The 21,604-nt window shown below is 40.9% G+C and overlaps 1 protein-coding gene across 2 annotated transcripts; it reads right to left on the reverse strand.

Annotated features, from left to right (window-relative positions):
- Positions 1-752: 752 nt before the first annotated feature.
- LOC115627548 (segmentation protein Runt) lies at positions 753-2,751 on the reverse strand. 2 transcript variants are annotated; one of them, XM_030523263.1, is made up of 4 exons: positions 2,561-2,751; positions 2,010-2,494; positions 1,364-1,795; positions 753-1,276 (listed from the first exon to the last, which is right to left on the reverse strand). In XM_030523263.1, exons 1-4 carry the CDS (start codon positions 2,749-2,751, stop codon positions 753-755), a joined length of 1,632 nt encoding a protein of 543 aa, XP_030379123.1. The 2 variants fall into 2 exon arrangements, with proteins under 2 accessions (XP_030379123.1, XP_030379124.1); XM_030523264.1 differs by having other exon boundaries at positions 2,001-2,494.
- Between the last annotated feature and the right edge of the window lie 18,853 nt (positions 2,752-21,604).

Raw genomic sequence — 21,604 nt, forward strand, 5'->3', positions numbered from 1 at the left:
TTACAAGAACTAAAAAATTTAACTAAGGTTCGGATTTTCATTTTCTCAGGGTATTTGTGAACTCCTGTCGTTTAACATATTTCACTTAGAGGCAATCGCAGCTGGGCGATCGTTGAAATTTGTAACGTGCCTATGTTTTGTTTTGTGTGTGTTATTTTTTTTTTTTTTTTTTTTTTTTTTGTTCAAAGAGTACTTTCACTAGCTTTAACTGAGGATCTTAAGGACCTTATAAATTGGGTGTATTTGTGTATGTGTTGGTGTGCAAGACGAACTCAACGCACGTTTTTATGTAACGAGCATAAAATTTCGCCGGAATTCGCCGGACAGCCATGAAGGATGGGGATTTGCGGGTACGGTTTTCGGTTTTCGGTTACGGGTTCGGGTTCGGGTTAGGCTTCCTTCCTGTTTGCTCTCATGGGGCTTTGTGCAATGTTCACGTGCATCCGTTTGCCGGCCGGAGCTGTGTGTGTGTGTGTGGGTGCTTTCGATTACTGCTGCTCCTTCATTTACTTAACACTATATCACAATATTCTGGTTTGCTGCCGACTTCGGTTTTTATCACTGGCCGCTTTTCCGCGAGCTCTCTCCTTCTCGTTCGTTTCTCTGTCCACTTCACAGGCCCTGCGTTGTGCTTTGCCGTCGGCTATCATGCCTTCAAACGTTCGCATCCGTTGTCGTGCGTGCATTCGCGTCTTCCCTTGCTTTTCTGGGCTTGGTCACAGCTCGATCCCTTCGAGCAGCTGCCGGCAAGCTCAGTAAGGTCGCCACACTGTCTTCTGTTGCGCCACCACATTCTTTAGCTTTGTAGCCGCCGGCAGCGTAGTCTCCGGCGATGTTTGGCGCGCCACGGCCGCCGACGACTCATGGAAGAGGGGCTTCAATGCTGATGGCGCTTTCAGGTCGCAACGCATTCGCAGCGGCACCGTAATGTGCTGCGTGGGCGAGGAGCGAGTGGAGTCGATGGACTTGTCTAAATCGTACTCCGACTTAACCACATCGATTTGTTCATCGTCCGAGTCCGCATCGGAGGCGCTCTGTTCGTGAATCGAACTCGTTTCGATGGAGGTGTTCAGCTTGAGGAGCACATGTTGCTGTTGCGTGGGTGGCGATGACGAGGAGGGGCGGGAAGAGGCGGGGCTGATGTGTGCACCACTCAAGTGCGTGGAGTCCGCCGATGTATTGTGGAGACCGGCAGCTGCTGCCGCTGCATTGCGAGCCCGCAGTCCTGCGGCGGCGGCAAAGTTGTACGGATGGAAGGCATGGGGAAGATTCGTAACTGACGTCACCGCCGATGGTGGCGTCTTCTGCTGGGCTGCGGCAGCTGCAGCAGCAGCGGCTGGATGCAGAAGCTCTGGATGTGCACCGGCAGCAGCGGCGGCTGCAGCAGCAGCGGCCACATGATTGAAGGGAAATTGCGGCATGCCGTATGCATTAGAAGCGGCGGTGGCAACGGGCGGTGAAGGCAACATTGAAGCGGCCGCAGGCTGTGTGGCTACACCACTTGGCGGGACCTGTGGTGGTGGCGTCAGTTGTGCGGCGACAGCATTCACATGATGATAATCGGACGTTGGCACGGCACCGCCCGGCGCAATAGAACCCGCATTGGCACTGCCTGGGGACAGGACGCTGCTGCTGCTGGGAGGCGAGGGCTTCGACAAAGCTGGATGATGCACAGCAGCGGCAGCGGCTTGATGCCGAAAGTAGTCTGCGTAGCCATAGGTCATGTAGGCGGCATCCAGCCAGGCTGGATTCAGCATGAAGGGATTGAAGGCGCCGGGATGTGGATAGCCATAGCCTGAAGTGAAGAGAAGCGAGAGAAGCCACAAAATGTTGGTTAGTTATATTCAATTAATGGGCCATACAGAATCGATTTAAAACTTGGTTGGGTATGTTGTGGGGGCTGGGTGGGTGGTTTCTTGAGGATGATTGGAGGATGGTGGTTGGGTGGTTTGGTGGTTGGGATGCAAAAATCAAAATAAAATTTCAAACTAAAAACTCACTTTGCTTACTTCTTGGCTCCCGCGGCCCGTCGACCGTCACCTTGATGGCTTTCGTGTACGAGGCAATCTGAACTGGATATGTTGCAATCGTGATGGTCAGTGTGAATGACTTGCCCCGTCCGGAACGACCCACGAAACGCAAATCATTGAACTTGGCCACCTGATTCTTCATTGTGGTCATGCAGTTGCGCAGCTCGCCGCAGTAGTTCTCATCGTTCCCGCACTTGATCGTAACTGGAGTGCCGTCGGGCACATCGTCCAGAGCGATCACCTTGAATGCGCCCGGCAGAGATTTGTTTGAGCGCCAGTGGTTCGGCAGCGCACTGCAGAGTATTGAGGGAGATCCCGTTTGGGCCAACTCTCCGTGGTATTCCTGCAGCATTTCGTGTAGACTAGCAAACATATCTGTCATCGAGCTGGGCATCTTGGCCGAGTTGTTGTTATTGTTGCTGGAGCTGCCGTTATTGTTGTTGCTGGTGCTGTTGTTGGCGCTGCTGCCATTGTTGTTATTGCTGCTGCCATTGTTGCTGCTGCTGCTGCTTGAATTAACTCCCTGCAACGTATCAGGCGTGGAGCTGCCCGTGGAGCTTGCCGTTGAGTGTGTGCTTATATTGTGCCCCGCGTTGGGCGCCACACTACTACTCCCACTGTTTACAGCCGCAGCTGCTGCTGCTGCCGCCGCCGCTGCAGCCAGGACTTGTGTATGTGCTGTGGTGTTGGCCACCATTGTGGGTCCCGAAGGCAGATGCATGTTTCAAAACACACTTTTTACACTTTTTACACGTGCTCAAAAAAATATATGGAATTAGGTAGTATTTAGTAGTTGCTGCTGCTGCTAATCCAAGTGCTTTTGGTTTTGGGTTTGCTTGCACTATTGGCAATACTTGTAGTATTATTATTACTATTCTTTTTGATCGGAAAAAAAAAACACACACACTCCCGCTCGGGGGCGATACTTTGTGTTGGTTGTATCGTCGTTACGTTTCACTGTTCAACACGCAACGACTTTGCGAGTCGTCTACGTCCACGTTAACGTCTCTTCTCGTCTCGTTAGCGTTAGCGTTTTCTTTGCGTCAATGCGCTACTTTTCTTTTCTGGGCAACTGAGTGTGCACACGTTAAAGTCGTCGAGTGAACTGATTCTCTGCTGCGATCGTTGCCAGTATTTAAAGTAAAGAATGCCTCCTGCGCTGACTGCGCTGTCGCCGAGGGCTGCGCTGTCCGCTGTCGTCGCATGTTGCGCATTCACGGGCAGTATTCGCAGCCCCTCTCGCTCGCACTCACTCTCATTATCCTGCCCGTCGTCCGCTCGAGCGCTCGTGCGTGCAGAGCGGTATGGTTTGGTTGGTTGGCTGGTTGGCTGCCTCGCCTCGCCTTTCCTTGCTTGTTTGGTTGGCCGTCCGTCCATCCGTCCGACCATCCATCCGCTTACCTATGGCCAGAAGCAGCGGCAGCAACAACAACAACAACAACAACGGCGAGCAGCAACTAAGGGTGCAGGCCACAGACGTACGACGGGGCAGGTATCAAGCAACCACCATTGCCGCAGCAACAACCACAGGAAAAATTTCCCATTTTTCCATTGCGGTGTACACTCGCGCGCACACAAACACACACACAAACACACACACAAGCACAAGCACACACACTCGCACTCACACAAACAGGCAGTGGCATGCCAACGACGACGACGACAACAACAACAACAACAGAAAACACACACAGAAATAAGGGAAGCATAGAGCAAGGCAGCAGGCGTGTGTTGTTGGCTTGTTGTTGTTGCTGTTGCCGCTGCCACCGCCGCTTGTTACTTGTGGCCAGGGGCGCGCGGCTTTATGCCAGCAACAACAACAACGGCAACAAAAAACGCAAGAGAAACAAGGGCGCAGAAAAAATATACATTGGAAGCCAAATCAAAAAAAAAAAACAAAAACAAAAACAAAAAAAAACAGACAGACAGACTGTAAAAATGTGCGGCAGAGAGTGCGCGCTCACTTGGCTTGGCACACTCTTTGGGAGAGCGCTCTCCGCCCACTCTCGCCGCTCGCTGTGGGGCGTTCGCGACGCCGAGGCGGCTGAGTTGTTGGAAAAATGCAATGAAATGTAACAAAAAATACAAATAAAGAAAGCGCAAAGGCTTCGGAAAAAGTCAACTGCGTGCAAAAAATGTGCGGATGCTGAGGGACTACATAGCATTGTACTATAAAATAAAAAAATGAAAGTAAAGAAAATGTCTCTCACGCAATGCTATGCGCGCGCCTTACGCTCTCGACGCGCTCCCTATCTCGCGCTGCCACCCGCTGGAGCCCAGCTCGGCACAGGACATTTCAGAAAGGTCGCTTCTGCGACTGCGACTGCGATGGTGGCCCAACGGGCGGTCGCTAGCTGGAAAACGCTGTCTTTTCTTTTTGCAGACAATACTACTATATGGAATAGAGATATACTCGTATCTTTAGGCACGCCGTGTGCCAAGGCAGTTTTCACGTATGCAACAGTTCCAACTGCGCGCGTGTTGGCAACCCATGGCGCGGCAGACAGGACATGCCATGGGAACGATAAGGTGGCCTCAGGTAGCGCTCCTGGCATCTCTGCCACATCTCTGGCATGCCATACTCTGGCACTCGTACCACTCGTTTGCATGGGGCTGCGACAGTGGCCAGTGCCGTGGCTTGAGAACTCAATTAGCCGAAGTGCGGCATCAGCAATCAGTTGCGCCATAGTGGGAGAGCAGGGAGGCGCTTAGGCCAGATGATCAGGGGCGCATGCACCTACATGCTATCAAGGACAATGATCAGATATTTACAACGAAATGGGCCAAACACCTTACTGACATACAATATATGTATGTAATAACATAATAAGTTGGCTAAATATTCAATATTTACAATTAGGCGTCCATTTTCAAACGAGCATTTTCCGTTTTTGAAAACAGAAGAGATCTAAATATTGCACCATATTGGTGCCTAATAAAAAGTGAGCTTAAATTTGGATATCCCCATTTCTTAATATTAGGGATCGATTAATTTGCCGACTAATCGTATCTTTAACTCTTCAAAGGAGTATAAGTATTTTTAAGAGAGCACTATATGTACTAAAAAGTTAGCTACTTGTAAAAGCTGGATGTCACAATTTCTGAATATTCAATATTTACAATTAAGCGTCCATTTTCAAACGAGCATTTTCCGTTTTTGAAAGCAAAAGAGATCCAAATATTGCACTAATATATGCCTGACAGTTCTTCTATCTTAAAAGCATTCATGAATAAAATGTGTCCTCATTTCTGAATTCAAAGATCGATCGATTTACTGACTAATCCAATACTTTACTTTCCAAACGAATATATTTTTAACCGTTGAACTATATGTCTTAAAATGTTTAAACATATAAGATCAAAATATATGCCAGAACATGGCTGTTCTTCTATCTTTGAAGCATTCCTAAATAAAAAGTGTGCTAAAACCGAATCGAAACTTTTACTTTGCAAACAGTTGTACTATATGTCGTAGATTTTTTTAGAGTTAAAAATATTATACTAACACTTTTATACCTCAACATGGTTGCTTTTCTGTCTAAAAATCATTCATAAATAAAAAGTGAGCTTAAGCCTCGCTGTCCTCTTTCTGAATAGTCAAGGCGTTTAAAAAAAAAAAACGTCAATTTACTTTCCTTTTTGTATTTAAGTAAGAAATTGGTTTTCAACTTGCGCCATAACAAAAAGCTTAGCTATGACAAATTAATTTACTGATGGATCGAATTATTTACTTTTCAAACTTTTTTGAAACAAAAATATTATATATATTCCACCAATATATATCATTTCAAAGGAGTAAATTTCCAACATTTCTACTATATCTCCCAAATTCTTTCAGAATGCGGCTGTTTTTAACTTTTTCCAACCAAAGCCAAGCAAGATAGTTATATAATTGTCTCTTGTAATAATGCGAGCAACATACGATACATAACTATATATTCGTGTTATTTAAAAGGCAATTCATTTATAACAAAAATTCGTTTGCCAAGTTTCTAGCCTTAGCCTTATTCTATATATACTGGTGTTGGGCATTATTAGGTCGAAAACAAACTACTGTTATGCGGATTATTTCCAATTCATTTATTATCCTTATGTCTCGTGTATAGCTTGTGGCAGCCTAAATGCTAACAAGTAAAGATTAGATATGAAATAATTGTGTACAGAATTGAATTGTAAACAAAAAGTTGCAGTGCAAAAAAAGGAACATTAATATTTGTTTTAAGCTCGCGGCATAAAAATCTGAGACAGGGCCGCGAAAATTCTCGACTCACGCCACTGTTTGGAGGCGACAAATAAACTAGGCAGGCCAACCAACAAATTGTGGAGCACCAAACAAGTTAAAACGAGGCCAACACACAGAAGGACATACATGTGTGTGTGTGTGTGTATGGTCAGTTGCACAGTCATAACCAGCGGCAACGTTTGCGCCACAGAAAACGCTGAAGCTGGAGCTGGAGTTGTGACTGAAGGAGAGCGAAATGGCGAATGGACGGGGCAGCCACAATGAGGGGCAACATGGTAACAAGTTGAGCACGGCCGCCGTGGCCACAGTTGCCGCAGCTGTTGCTGACGCTGTTGTTGTTGTTGTTGCTGTTTTCTGGTTTTCTGTTGGGGGGCAGCGAGCGCAGGACACGAGTCAAGCCGATGGTTAGGCTCTGCCAACCAAAATGTCGCTAGCTCTGAGCTCTCAGCTCTGACAAGCGGCAGCGCGCCTCGCTTGAAGCGCGAAGTGCGGCGAGCAGAGACTTGCGAGAAGGGCGCAACAATAGGAGGTGTCCCTCTTGTTGTTGTTGTTGTAGTTGCGCGGGTGCGGGGAAAGTACACGCACACTTCCAATAAACTGCGACGCTGCTGCTGTGCGTGCGTCCCCGCTCGCTGTGACAACAACAACAGCAACAACAACAATTACAGTGTCAGTGACAAGAAGGACGCGTCACAGGTCTCGCTGTCTTTAGTCTCTTGGCTCTGTTCTGGGTCCGAGCGTGCGACAAGGATGCAACTCACTGCCTTTGATTAAGTGTTTACTTTTTTCTTCTTCTTCTTCGCCGCCGCCGCCGTCGTCGTCGTCATCGACCTTCTCGCGAATTCGCAACGCTCGATAAATTGCTATTTTCTTGAAGGCAGGACGGACGCACGGGCGGACTGGCGGACTGGCGGACAGGCGGACGCTCTCTCCCATCGCGAACGCTTTTTGCCCTTTCTAGCTAGAAAGCCGCCATGGTCCGCTGATCGGCCACACCGTCGCAGCTCGGAAGCTGAAGCAGCACGCGTGGCGCGCACGCAACTCGCAACTCGCGACTTTCTCCTTCTCTCTCCCTCGCTGTCCCTCCATCGCTTTGATTACCTGTTGCTCCTGGTGTGTGCCAAAAAGAAAACAAATTATGCGTCAGATGTGAGCTGTGAGCTGTGAGCTGCAAGGGCCACCCTTTTTATATGGCCGCTTTTTAGCAAACTCGCCCGCTACAGCACCAGGTTATACCACTAGCTTCGATTTCCCAAGGAGGTAGCACAGGTAGCGTGCATTTCATAAACCGCATGCGAATCCTGTGCGCCCCCTTTAATCCTTTACTTTTAAAAGTCAATCGGGCGGATTATCCAGCACGCCTAGCAAATATTTGGGCGATTAGGAGGCCGCGACCGCCTTGCACGCGATCGTAAAATGAGAAAAGGAAGAGGTGTCTCCTGCTCTCTACCTGCGCCCACTTTTTACGGCACTTGCCCAGGCTTAGGCGAACTAATCCTGCAGATTAACGGCAATAGGAACATTTTAAAAACGCCGTTCCAATCAAGGTCAATCGAGGATTGAATAAGCTGTATGTTAAAAAAATCAAAATCAAAATTGAACAATATTTTTATTTACAAATCAATAAGGTCGATCCCTCGTGGTCCAAAGATTAAAAGCTCTACAATTTATTTCTGTAATCAGCGGCTTATCGTGTTCATTTATATTTCTAACATCATTCTTAAAGATCGTCCAACCATTATGATCTATATAATTGTATTAAATTTGTGATTGTAAATGATTTGTGATTTTATTGATACATGATTTTATAATCGCATGAACTCTTTTAGAAATAATAAAACTTCTACTTCTATATTATCTCAGACAGATTAGTTTCCCAACGACAAGTAATTTATCCAATTCAATTATTGAGTGATATCGAAATACCCCCCCAGCTGAATACAGTTATTCTGTATAACCTCTTTTAACTAACTAATCTAGTGCAATGGATTTAAGCTTCAACAACATCACTTTTGCAGCCAATGTATCAGGATATATTAGAGATTAGATATTAGATATTAGATTAAATATTACAATTCGCTCGTTTAATTGCAAATTAAGACATGAATATAATTGTTGTGCACGAGTTGCCTGATGTAGAAGATAGCTGCACAGATGAATTATTATTTGAAATTGCTGTGAATGAAGAAAGCAATTCGAAATGAGATGACAACATCACTTAAGATATAGAAATGGCCTAAATGAAGCTTTAAAAAGGCTTTAAAACTAAACAATCAAATATTATAGATTTGAGGCAAAGAAAAAGAAGAACAGTTTAGAATATCAGCAAAAGCATCTAAAAATGTATATAAATATGCTCCACTTTGGACTTTTGGAAATGCACAACATTTAAAATTAAATCAGTTTCAAAAGCAAGTATTATAACAATACAAGTTCTATATAATAATAAAAGTTCTATAGTAAATAATTCCTGAATTGAAATAAAAGCCTCCAACAAACAATTCGTATTTTCTAACATATTTATTTCAGATATATAAAATATATAAAATAAAAACAATAGAAATCTGTTATATTTGATGACAAGAAAATTTGAATACTTCAAAGTTTTATTCAAAATAAAACAAATCTCTTTTTAAACTGAGTGCAAAATATTGGAGTACTCCAAGGTTTTATGCCATGTCTAGATTGGATTTTATATAGTTTTACGATATGCGGGCACCTGAAAATGTTGGTGCAGACTTTTTCTGCTCTCTCAAAATGTTCAAATATTTTTTGCGAGCAATAAAGTATGGGTTTCCATTTCATTACAATTGCAAGTAAATTTTTTAAACGCTTTCAAACAAAAGAGTTCTGAAAATGTAATTTCCTATTTAATTAGTGCCATCTGCAATGCCACGACATGAGATTTAAATCATAAAGTTTGTTCTTTAAAGTCGGAAAATGTATTTTCTATATGGCCAGCATTGGTTGGATCATGGATCATGAAACGACTCTAGCTATCCATGAGACCTTTCGTAGGGCCTGTGTATGGCTTGCCTGCCACTGCACGACTACTTTCGTAGTGCTGGCATGTGAAATGATCGCTTGTGCATTTTCCTGAAAACTCTCTCACACACACACACACACACACACGCACAGACATTCTGGCACACGCTCTCACAGAGCACACACACTCGAAAATTTCAACAAATGGGGGCGCCGTATACTCGTGTGCTGGGAACAAACCGAGGCCTCTGCGAGCTCAGCGAGCTGATCGAGTGGGTCACGACCACTGATGTGCAAGCGAATTAATGTTGTGATCTGTACACATGTGTGTGTGTGTGTGTGAGTGCGAGTGTGTGTGAGCCACGAGGGGTTGTTTACAAATAGACGTGCCCATTTATTCCATGAGCATTGACAGTGCCGCTCTCTCTCTTTAGCTGGCAACCAAGCGTAAAACGAGGGGCGGCCGATCGTTTTGCCAATAGCTTGTTGTTTTTATAATTATTGTTGTTCTAGCTATGGCGTGAGTGAGACAGCATGCACACACACACACACACTGGCGCACTCACCACAATTTATGCCTCTTTGTTTACGTTTGCATTGCAAAATGTGTGCCACGAAAAGTTTTTGTTGTTCCTTTTTTATTATTTGGCTCCGCCTTTTTAGCCCAGCCAAACTTTTCTGTGACCGCAATTTATGGCCATTTTGTGCTTGTGTTTGTGTGTGTGTGTGTGTGACTCGAGAGGTTTTTAAGCTTAAAAGACCGCCGCTAATTATGCAACACTAAAGGAGTGAAGCAAAAGACTCTTCTATTCACCGGCATTGATGGGGAAAAAAAAAAAGACTACACTGCATTACAACAATGCAGTTGTTGTTGTTATTGCTTCCAGCTGGGGAAATGCCACCTACCCCATCCCCATCCCCACTCCCACCCCAAGCTCCAAGCTCAAATCTCCTAGCGCCCACCGGCCACTTTTTAGGCCAGCAACAAGAAGAAGAAGCAGAGTGCCGTCAGATTTTAAAAAGCGCGAGTAAGTCACGACGATGCCTCGTCGGCTGCCTCGCGTGTAAGTGAATTGTGGTTTGTTGTTTTGGTTTGCACTTGAGCTCCAGCTTCAGCTTCAGCTCCAGCAGCAGCTGCAGTCGCTGCCGTCGTCGCAGTCGCAGCTAGCGTCGCTGCCAGGATCAACCACCGCGTTGGAGAGCGAAAATAAAAATGTGTTGCGTAGCCGCCGTCGCCTCCAACGCTGCCGCATACTCGCTTTGGTTCTGTTGTTGTTTCTGCTGCTTTGGTCGGTTAATGAATGAACTCGGGTTTGTTCGGCTGCGGCTCGTCAGTGGCTGAGCGCACACGTGTATGTCTGTCTTTGAGTCTCTGTGTGTGCGTGTGTGTGCGTGTGTGTGTGTGTGTGTGTGTGAGTGAGCGCTTGGAGCAGTGAGAATATAAAAATCACCACACTTTCCATTGGAAATGAAAATTTTATTTTGAGTGTTTTTATTTTTTTTGCCGGTCGTGTTGGTGTTGTTGTTGTCGCTCATGCCCTTCTTCTCCTATTTTTTCAATGCGGGGGTTGTTTCAGTTGCTGAGAGCAGTGACGTGGTGATGGGGTGTGAGAGCTGTGGTGGATTGCGATTGCGATGAGTAAAGATTTGAGTTTTTTTTGGTTTTCTTGTATTTTGTATTTTGTTTTGCGGCGGCGACGATGATGACGATGACGACGATGGCAGCTGGCGATGCCGTTGCTGCTGCCTTAGCTGCTGCTGCTAGTGACACTCCCACAACTGCACACACACACACACACACACACACACACACTCATATACACTCATACACACACTGGCAGCCACAACTCGACAACTGTGCGGTGACAGCCCACAAGTTTGTGTGCGCAATAATTTTGGCTGCCTTGGTGTGTTGTGTAGGTGAGTAAGTGTGTGTCTGTGTAGGTGCACACTGGCATTGGCTGCCACAGCCAGCGTCCGCGCGTTCCACTCACTCCAACCCCCGCAGCACCACATTATTAGTATCAAGAACAGCCGCCTCTCCACACCACACCACACCACGCCTCGCCTCGTCGCGCCGTCCTTTGCTTCTTGACATGTGCGCTACACGATTTTCGGCTTCGAAGCCAAATCGAGGCACATGTCAATGGAATGGATATTTGGGAACCTCGCGTTCAAGGGGAACGCGCCCCCGCCCCCGCCCCCGTCCCTGTCTCCGACCCTGTTTGCTGTTTTATTTATTTACATTTCGAGAAAAACAACAACATGGCACACAATGGCACTGCAGCGTTTTCTTGTTTGTAAAAGTCGGAGCATATGTACTATACATATATACGCGTATATAGTACTATATGCACACTGTAGATTCATTGCCACAATCATTGTCTGAAGACTGTCATCATTTCTTATGGGCTCGCATTGTTAACTGGCGTTCGTTTTCCTTTCATGCGCACACATACAAGTACACCTACTTATGTATGTATACATATGTAATATATATGTTACTGGACTTTCTTTAGCCCGTTTTATCAGCCGCGACAATTAGCAGCGATCAGGGCTGCAGCTGCCATTCGGAGACAGTTGACGTTGAAATATTAATGGGAATTATTTTGGAAACAAGAAAGCTGACATTTCTGTAATTGTGAATGGAGGCATGTCGAATCTTTATTGTAAACAATAAACAACAGACTAAAAAGGAATAATAGATGTTCTATGCTATCGTATATTAGAATTGGCAGTTCCAGTACTTTTCTACCCAACGCGTACTTAAGAATTTTAGATAAGATATAAAGGTCTTTGGAAAATATTAAAAATTAATGGATGATAATCTTTATGATAATCGTGCGATGATGACATTGTTAGAATAGGAAAACCCTAATAAAATCCTTCAGAGTTGTTTATTTCTGCATTGAAAACTATCAGAAAATACCCACATTCCGAAATGGGATTCCTTTAAGTTTAAAAGGTGCCAGTTTTTGAGAATGAATTATATTTGAATCCGCGTTAAAATATACACTGGGAAAGAAAAGCGAAATTAAACGAGCTTAATTTTGCTTGAATTTTATTTCTATTTTCTTAAAATTATACACATTAATGCCAAAAACAAAAAGCATATATACATATATATAGAACATAAATAGATAGATTGTTAATGTCGTTGAGGTCTTCCTATAGTATAATACACACTTTATACAGATTTTAAGAAAATTCATTTACCGGGATATAATTTTTAAATTAAGTGCAAAGCTGTAGGTATGGGGAATAAAGTAAGGTGAGAGGAATGTGAACTGCTTATAATAATATATAATAATAATAATATAATTCAAATATAATACGAAAAATTAGACATGTGCCAACAGTAGATTTTAGAAATAATACAGAACAGATTCGACTAAAATAAAACATATTGGAACACTTTTTAAAACTAAATAATTACAAGATCACTCGGACTTTTCCGTTTTTGTTTTTTTTCGAGTTGTTTGAAATTAATGGACAACAAATAATCAATCTAGTAAGCCTCCCTTCAAAAACATATAAGTAAGTGATTTTATGGTAATAAAATATTTGTATATTGAGGTCTGTCGGTTATAAATCGAAGCTGATACGACAGAAGTATAAGAACAAATTAAAGAACGATAACTCTAGTTTCATATTTCTCCATAAAGAATTTTAAAATATATGTTTATTTCTGATTCTGAATAATTAAAGTCATGAAAAGAACTGTCTTTCCTTGAACAAAATGTCTGCAGTATTTTGTGAGAGAGTGTCTCCATTTCAGGATTCCAATATAAGTTTTGGTTTTCAAAACACTCGAAGGGAGAAGGGTTGCACTACCGACGGTTTCTGCAACTACGGGCCACATAAGCGGTTTACCAGTTGCCGGAATCTGTCAGATTCTAGCAGAATAGGCTCGCGGCCATTTTTGGGATGTGAGAAGCTAATTTATGCGGCATTCAAAGTTTCGGCAGACTGGCAGGCACTCCGTACTATAGATTAAGACTGAAATCCGTTAATTCCAGCGATGCGCCCTTAATGCGATACACAACAACAACAAGAACGTGAACAATAAAAACCAGTTTCGAATATAAGAAGCGCACGGGCATGCAAAAATATCAGATTTCAGATAATTGGACGCCATTTTGAAAGGCGTACCAGAAATGGAAATGAAATTATACTACAATAGGCATTAGGGACGAGTATATATTAGAGTATATATGTACATCTCGCATGTATATACAAGTACATACATATATGTATGTATGTAAGCTAATGATATCGGTAACTGAACAACTTGGCCGGCTGACCGTAGCGCAATCGCGACAACAAGAACAGCAACAACAACAACAACAACAGCTGCCATACGGTTTTTTTAAAGGCCGTCAATTTTTGTTGGATTTGAATTCCGTTTGCTTTTTTCCTCTGCATGCCACAAAGTCAGTAAAGTGGCGATGTTGTTGTTTTTGTGAGAAAGGGGTGAATGGGCGCGACCTACAACAATGCAGCCGAGATTGCTGAGTTGTTTTTGGCGCTGCTCTGTCTAGACCAAGGTAGCCACAGCTGTTGTTGTTGTTTTTGTTGTTGTGGCCGTTGAAAAATGTTGGTCACCTATACAGGCACACTTTTGTTTGTAAGTGTTCTCTCTACCCCTCTTTTTTTGCTCTCCAAGTCCTTTCATGCCCCCGGTCGAGCATCCTTAGTTTCCACATGAAGTTGGAAAATAAATATAAACACGTGGCTGCAATGGTATTCGGAATGAGGATTTCACGACAGAAATTCGAATTTGAGAACTTGTAAAGTTTCTAAAAGATTCAAAAATAAAACTTTCGTCGAACTGAAAATGGATCTTAACGTTTACCCAAAACGAGAGGTATATGTATTGCTGATGATTCATGCTTCTATATTAAATGTATTAATGTCTTCGACAGACTAAACATTTTCACTCAAAATAAGTTCTTATAACGGATAAAGTCATCATAAATGATATATGGCTAACAAATTAAAGTAAAGTGACTTTAAGAGGCAGATGAGTGTTAAGTATAAGATAGAAATTGTATATTGAAATAGGAAAAAGTATAAGGACGAAGCAACAACAAAATGAAGGCAATTGTGAACTCTGTAGAACAAAAACTATTAAATTATTTATATTTATAAGTATGTAGTATATGCAATATTTATAAGTATATATAAACTGGTTAAGTCAATTCCCACATTAGGAGTTGTGAGAGAGTTTTGTTTGGCGACTTTTTGAACAAAGAGTCTACAAGGAAAGCCCTTCTTTTTTGGAATGTTTAAATGGATCTTTAAGACTTAGTTATAGTGGACTCTTCATTTCCTTTTTAGTTAAAGCTCTTAATTTTTTATAAATTAGTCGGTTATTTATTGAAATAACTGAAGGCATTCAATTATTATTTATTTTACTTCTAATATATATCGCTTAGGCAAAGTCTTTGGCAACTAAATAATTTGTATTTATTCATATATGTACATATAGTTTTTCATACTTTGCAGGGTACGACGCATTCGGCTTGTCAAGAATTTTTTGCTTCTTGATTTTTTTACAAGTAGGTGCTGTTGTTGTTGAGTTCAGAGCGAGCGCCTGGAAATGACCACGGACTCCAAGCGTGCGCTCAGAGCGCCGCCATATCTTGGAAATGTGCCGAATGCGTTTTTTACTTTTCCTTTTTTCATTCTTTTTTTTTTTTGTTTAATGATAACAGAGCGTGTTTTCTACCGTTGCCCACTTTTTGTAATTTTTGCAACACTTGAGCGAGCTCACACACACATACAGGCAGACATACAGACAGACAGACAGACGGACGAATATCCCCCATATTCCAAGGGTGGTGGTAGGTGATTAAGGAAGAGGTGAGAGCGTGGAGGGGGAGGAGGTGTTGCTGGGGTGGAAGGAGGCCTGGCCAAGGGGTTGGCTGCCAGTCGTGCCACGTTGTGCCAGCTGCGACCAAAGCTGCCGCAGTCGCTGCCACAAAACTAGTTTGGCGTATCGCTCTGTGTGGCTATGTGAGTGTGTGTGTGTGTTCTTCTTTGTGTGTGTAGGTGTGTGTGCGGCAAACCAACACCCACTTTGACTTGTCGTTGCCACCGCTGCTGCTGCCTGCTGCCCGTTGGTTTTCTAGATTCTTAGAGCTTTTTAAGGGTTGCAAATCAAAACGCGGTTTGTTGGTTTGTATTTTTGGCCAAAGTCGTCGTAACTTTTATGCCGTCGTCGTCGCCGCCGTCGCGGCCGTCGTCGCCGTCAACGCTAGAGAGTGAGTGAGTGAGTGAGCGAGCGAGGAGGAGAGTGCAAGAGAGCGCGCGCACACGCAAAGGACTCTCGAATACGGTGTGGAAGTGGAATGGGGGCGTGTGGTTTGCCAAATATGAAAAACGTAGCGTTAAAGAGTTTTCAGCGCCATTATTGACACTTGACAGCACAACAACAACAACAACAACAACAAAAACGAAAACAACAACAACAGCAACAAAAAGAAAAACATCAACAAACAACAGTAACAGTTGGCGCTCGCTGCCCATGCTGAGAGTCATGTGTGAGTGTCGGTGAGCGTGTGTGTGTGTGTGTGTGTGTGTGTTTGCGTGTCTTTGCGTTTGTTCGCTGCCATGGAAGTTGTCAACTTATATGCATAATTGCCTTGTATTTTTATGTGGGGAACTGTGGAACTGTGGCGAGATGTTGATGCCAGCTCCCATTGTGCTCTCTCTCTCTCTCTCTTCGAAGCTCGCTCTCTCTTTCTTTCTGCCAGACTATGTCAATGCTCGTTGGCTCACTTCTCATGCTCTCACTCTTTTCAACACCATAACTAAATGGAGCTGCTGCCGCTCTTGGGTTTGTTGTTGTTGTTGTTGCCGCTGCTGCTGCTGCTGTTTGCGTGCATTTTAGTTTGGGATTTTCGTGGCATTTTTGTGGCCTTTTGTCTGGTTAACCGTGGTTGGTTATTGGTCAACACGTACACACACACACACACACACACACACACGCAGACACATACAGCATAATAAACAGCCAGAGAGACACACACACACGCACATACACGTACAAGTAGTTGGAAACTTTGTCAACATGCAACCGCTAAAAAAATATTGACTTGACCAAAAATGCTTGATTAACTGTTATCGTTTAAAATGGCCATTAAAAACAACGACAACAACAGAAATCAGTACCCGGTCGAAAAAAAAGCAAAAAAACAAACACAAACAAACATTGAAACAGTGGCCAGCAGTGTAAATGCAACATCGTTAAAAATAATGCAATACGCTTCTCTTGTTAAATTGTAAATTATTTAATATTAACCTGCATTCTTAGCTATTTATGGGAAAACTCTCTGATAATTGATGCTCAAGCTTAGGAAACGTCTACGTATATTGACGTTGATCTTGTTCCTCAGACCTAAATATAAATATTGTATCAATTATTTGATTGAAATCTTAAGTAAATGTCTATCTTCTTAGGTGACTAAATATACTAGCTTCGCCGCATAGAGTCAGACACTCCCCTTGCTATTTATCCTCCTACTTATTAATGTTTTCCCTTGGCAATCTTCTGCTTTAGACTTAAATATTAAGGTCTAAGTGGATGGTAATAATCACTTTGCACCACAGTGCGTTTTAGGACGTATTAAGTGTTTATACTTAATATAATTATTAATTAACAAAGTAATAATTTGCCCTTTTTCGCTCTTTTTGCTCCTTCATATTGGTTTGTTTTCAATCATATACTTAGTTTTATATATCTGTCTATTATACTTGTAAAACCATATCCCAACCTTTTTGTAATATAGATATTGGTATTTTACAGATATTTGCAGCTCAACATTGAAGTTAATAATGATGGTTAAGTAAACAAATTATCAATTGCTTACAATTTTTGGAAATCGACTTCGGAACTTTAAGCAAGTTTTGCGTTTGATAAAATTCAAATGAGGTATTCAAAATTAATGAAAATGTAAGTGAAGCTGTAAAAAATATTGTGAGCAATTTAAAATTGAATATGACACATTACACTTTTAGGGCATAGATTTACCTTCGTTTTGAATAGTGGTCGGTCGCATTCAAAGAAGTAATTAAGCATATTTTTCGTTCAATTAGCGTTGTTTATATTTGATATTTTTACAAAATATTAGAAGATTGATTGAATATGAAAATATCTTCATATATTTCTTGAACTTTTTACCCATTATTTGATATTGAAGTTAGCCATGGCTCAACAAATATATAAAAAAGGAAACAAAAACTTCCAATGAAACAAAAAATCTGAAACGGATAACGCCTAGGTTTTCACGAACGTAATTTCGTGGATCCTTAATACTTTGTTATCATACTCTAATCTAATCTGCCCAAGACCTTATCCTTCGCTAAAACTGAACACAAATTGTATTTGCCAAAGACATGCCATGCTTCAAAATGAAATATGAGTTGCCTGCTATGAGGCTATCACATTTCCAGGAATTAAAGACCTACGGTGCTTTATTAAATATGAATAATATGTAAATCAAATCTGAATTGAACTGAAACGTCGCTTTTAGGCAGTTTTCCTGCTAAACATTGAAATGAAAATAGAAATGTGGAATAGAAGATTCCATCTATTTGTATGTGAATCTAAATCTGAGAATGTGTAAATTTATTAAACTGGTACACAGAGTAAAGGGTTGAAAGGTACTCGACACTACTATCGCTTATATGTTTTTTTTTTAAATAAAAACTGTTCAACAACCAATATACTTCTATTGTGCAGAAAGTAGTTCACTTTTATTTAATTTTGAACTTGCTAGAAACTTTATGTTTTCCCCTCGTATCTAAATATCGTGTTCCAATCTTATCATAATGCATTTGTTTTTTTAAATACTATTAGTAGAATAAAATAAACCCTGCAGACATTTGAAAATGTCACATTGATTCCATTTTATATCGTTCTGGCTTGAGAAAGCACCGTTCGCTCAGTAACCAAGGCACTGAGAAGACAATCCTTCGTAAATCTACAGGTACTGTTCTTAAATCAATAAAGTTTTTAGCTTGTGGTTCTAATGACACACAAAAAATTTATGCCAAAAATTATGTAGAAATAAGTATTGTAATTAGCCATATTTCTTACTGATCTATGTCTTGCTAATGTTTTCTTATACAATTGTTCCAAATTGAAAGGAAACAATATCATTTTTATTTCGTACACTTGTAAGAAATTGTGTGTGTTTTATATGGTTTTTTGTGTTAACCGTCTTTTAAAATTTAATATAAAATGTCTAATGTGAATGACATGCCTAACTAACTTATTAAGTTTAATCAAACAGTTCATCGATAAAAGAAGAAGCAATTGAAACTTCCTTCACGTATAACCAAAAACCTACATGGCCTGTAAATTATCAATAAAAGCTTTCAAAAATTCAGTTTTCCTTGATTTTGTTTAGTAGTTGTTTTACATTTCCGCAATTATATATTCGCCGCATCATTTCATAAATTGTTTTAAATTTATTTAATTTAAATGTTTCATCATCAATCATATATTCGCCGTATAATTTCTTAAATTATTCGAGAAACGTTTCTGTTCAAGTAATTCCCTATCAGATTTGTATTTTTGTACTGCGGCTCTGCGATGCATTCCAGATCGCTCTGTTTGTACTCGTTAAGTGTCCAAGTATGTTTATGTTTATGTATTCTTATGACTACTTCTATGAGAAGTATATAAAAAATGGCCAGCTTGGAAAACAGAAGGAAAGAACCATTTTCAAAATCAAAATCAAAACGCTGATGAATCAAAAATCGCGACCATCTGCAAAACAGTAATATGTTCTTCATTCCCCGATCCCTAGACAATCATCATAAATATCATTTTTTGCGCCTAAGCCACAAGCATAACAAACGAAAAACCAATGAACACCAGCCGAACAATGGTCTCTAAAAAAAGGAACACAGACCAAAAACTACCGGATTGGCAGTACAAAACGTTGCTCTAGTTTTTTGACCAATTTTTAGTGTAGTTTTTTGTGGCTGCTCCGTTTTTTTCTTGTTCGTGCTGGCCAACAAAACACGATTCCCACTAAGTATTTGCCAGCCTCGACCGCCCGCCTCAATTAGCACGAAATGAGCTCGAGAGCAGAGTGTTATCCAATTTTTCAGCAAATTGCTTGGCCTGCTGCTGTCTTTTATGGGCATGTTAAAAAAGAGCCATAAAAACTATTTAGATCTAGATCATGCATACGGATACGATACGTTTCGGCGTCGGGGCCCTCGCCTCAGGTCATTTGAGACTCATAAATTATGCGTGAAAACTGCAAATGTCCACTGCTGCTGACCTACAAATTATGCGAAATATGAAAATAGCAAAAGGAAATGAGCGAGGCAAGGAAAAAACTAAGCCAGCTTCCTGGAAGCCTCCTTCCTGGACCTATCTGGACTTGCGTAAAAATTTGCATTTTTTTGCGCCGCATTCATTCAAAAGGCGCGAAAAACGAACAACAACACACACAAGCAGCAGCAACAACGAATGGAACAAAAAAATTACTCTCGAAATTAGGTAAGTAGTGTAAAACGAGAGCGGACAGGCTTGTAAATGTCCTGTCGGATGGACAGCCAGACAGCCAGACACTTACGTAACGCACAATTATCAGGGCACGGCAGAGTGCTCGAACGTCCTGTTTCTGTTTTTATTTTTATTTGTATTTTTTTTTGCAACAATAAAAATCTGTACATCTTTTTTGTCGACAGCCATAAAGATGCTGCGGGATTTTTGTGGAATAGAGGTGGCCCTGATCCTAAGTCCCGACCACTAAAAAGCACGAGCAGGCCCAAAACTAGTGCATGCATTTCAAACTAATTGAGGCGGGTGGTGGTTTATGGTCCTAAGGATTTGCCAGAAAAAATAGAACACCAGCCAGCCACCAGAAAGGAAGCCAGAAAAAAACTCAAGGCACGATCATCACAAAAAATGACACTAAAAATTGGTCAAAAAACTGGAGCAGCAGCAACGGTTTGCTTTTTGTTATATTATATGACATTTTTGTTGTTTTCAGCTGCTGCTGTTGTTGTTTTTTCTATTACCGATGTTGTTTTTTGCCTGGCCATAAAAAAATCATGTAAATCATGTTTGTAGGCGCAATCCCACACGGCAAGTGGTTTCAATATTTCGGACGTTTTCGATTTTTATTGGCAACCTGTCGCGATTATACGGCCAATGGATGCATTGACTTCTAAATAAAATACTCGACGTCGAAGAGTCCCCTTTGCGATCGAAAAAAAACACATTTTCGTATACTTTTTGTTGTAAGAAATGGAATAGCTCTCTTAGACTTACAAAACATCTAGTTAGAACAAAATTTTTAAAATCTTCAATATATCAATATAAAAAATGCATAAATTTGTATTTGTAAGGCAAATCTTTTTTATTATTAAATTAAACAGCATTTTATAAGCGCCACATAGCATTCCATTCCTCTTCTCATGTCCAAGATTTCCCAGTTTTTGAAGCTACTTTTTTTTGGAAAATCAAAGAATGTTTTTGTAGCCGTAATAAACATGGCTTGAATTAATTTTTGAATTCGGTTGGTGGATTGTATCCCGAGCAATCCAAAATGTTTTTTAGTTTGTGATTATTATATTTGATATTGTTTTAGACACCTTTGATGATCATTGAGACCATTGTGGATACATTTCTTCTTGAAAAAGTTCTTAACTAGTTCTCGTTTAGTTTTTTGAAACCGAATTCATTATTCATTGTTATTTTTTTAATTTTTTAAGTTTCAGAAGAAAATTGTTGGAATTGTTCATGTGCCTATGTCCCTGTTGGCAAGAAAACTGACATCTATATAAAATTATCTCGTTATCTTTCTGCCTGTGCTTTTATGTCCTATAATTTTGAATGATAAAATATATAAATAAAGCTGAAGAACTTTTAATAATCGTACTAAATTCCTAAAATGAAAATATTAATCAAAGCTAACAATCGAAATGAAAGAACTCCTCTAATTTTGTATTTTCAATCGCATCTTCATTTGTATTTTTAATCATTAAAGTTTTTATTATATGTGAATATTATTTTACAATGATTATTTAAACTTTTTAATTGATTCACTCAGAATATAATAATTCATTTTGAGTTAAACCGATAAACACTATTTGCGAACAAAAAAAAGACTCATAAAATAATGATTATTTCTGAGTTTTATTTTATTATTTGCTTAGAAATAAAACTCAAGTCTATTCATCTTTTTAGTAGGGAGTACGATAAATATTTCTATTTATTCTTATTTAGTAAGCAGATATGAATTTCTATAATACTAACACTAAAAAATGAAAAAAAAAACAAATAATCTTTATGGGTTTTGAAAAGTAATTTTTAAAA

This window comes from Scaptodrosophila lebanonensis, unplaced genomic scaffold (assembly GCF_003285725.1).
Source record: "Scaptodrosophila lebanonensis strain 11010-0011.00,11010-0021.00 unplaced genomic scaffold, SlebRS2 tig00000096-arrow-pilon, whole genome shotgun sequence".
In the NCBI taxonomy this organism is placed as follows: Eukaryota; Metazoa; Arthropoda; class Insecta; order Diptera; family Drosophilidae; genus Scaptodrosophila; species Scaptodrosophila lebanonensis.

Excerpts from the sequence above, each read along its gene's own strand:
- LOC115627548 (XM_030523264.1), bottom strand. The coding sequence starts at position 2,751 with ATGCATCTGCCTTCGGGACCCACAATGGTGGCCAACACCACAGCACAT. Across the intron at positions 2,495-2,560 it reads GGCAGCTCCACGCCTGATAC|CAGCGCCAACAACAGCACCA; the intron begins GTTGCAGGGAGT and ends CAACAATGGCAG. Across the intron at positions 1,796-2,000 it reads GGAGCCAAGAAGTAAGCAAA|GCTATGGCTATCCACATCCC; the intron begins GTGAGTTTTTAG and ends TCTTCACTTCAG.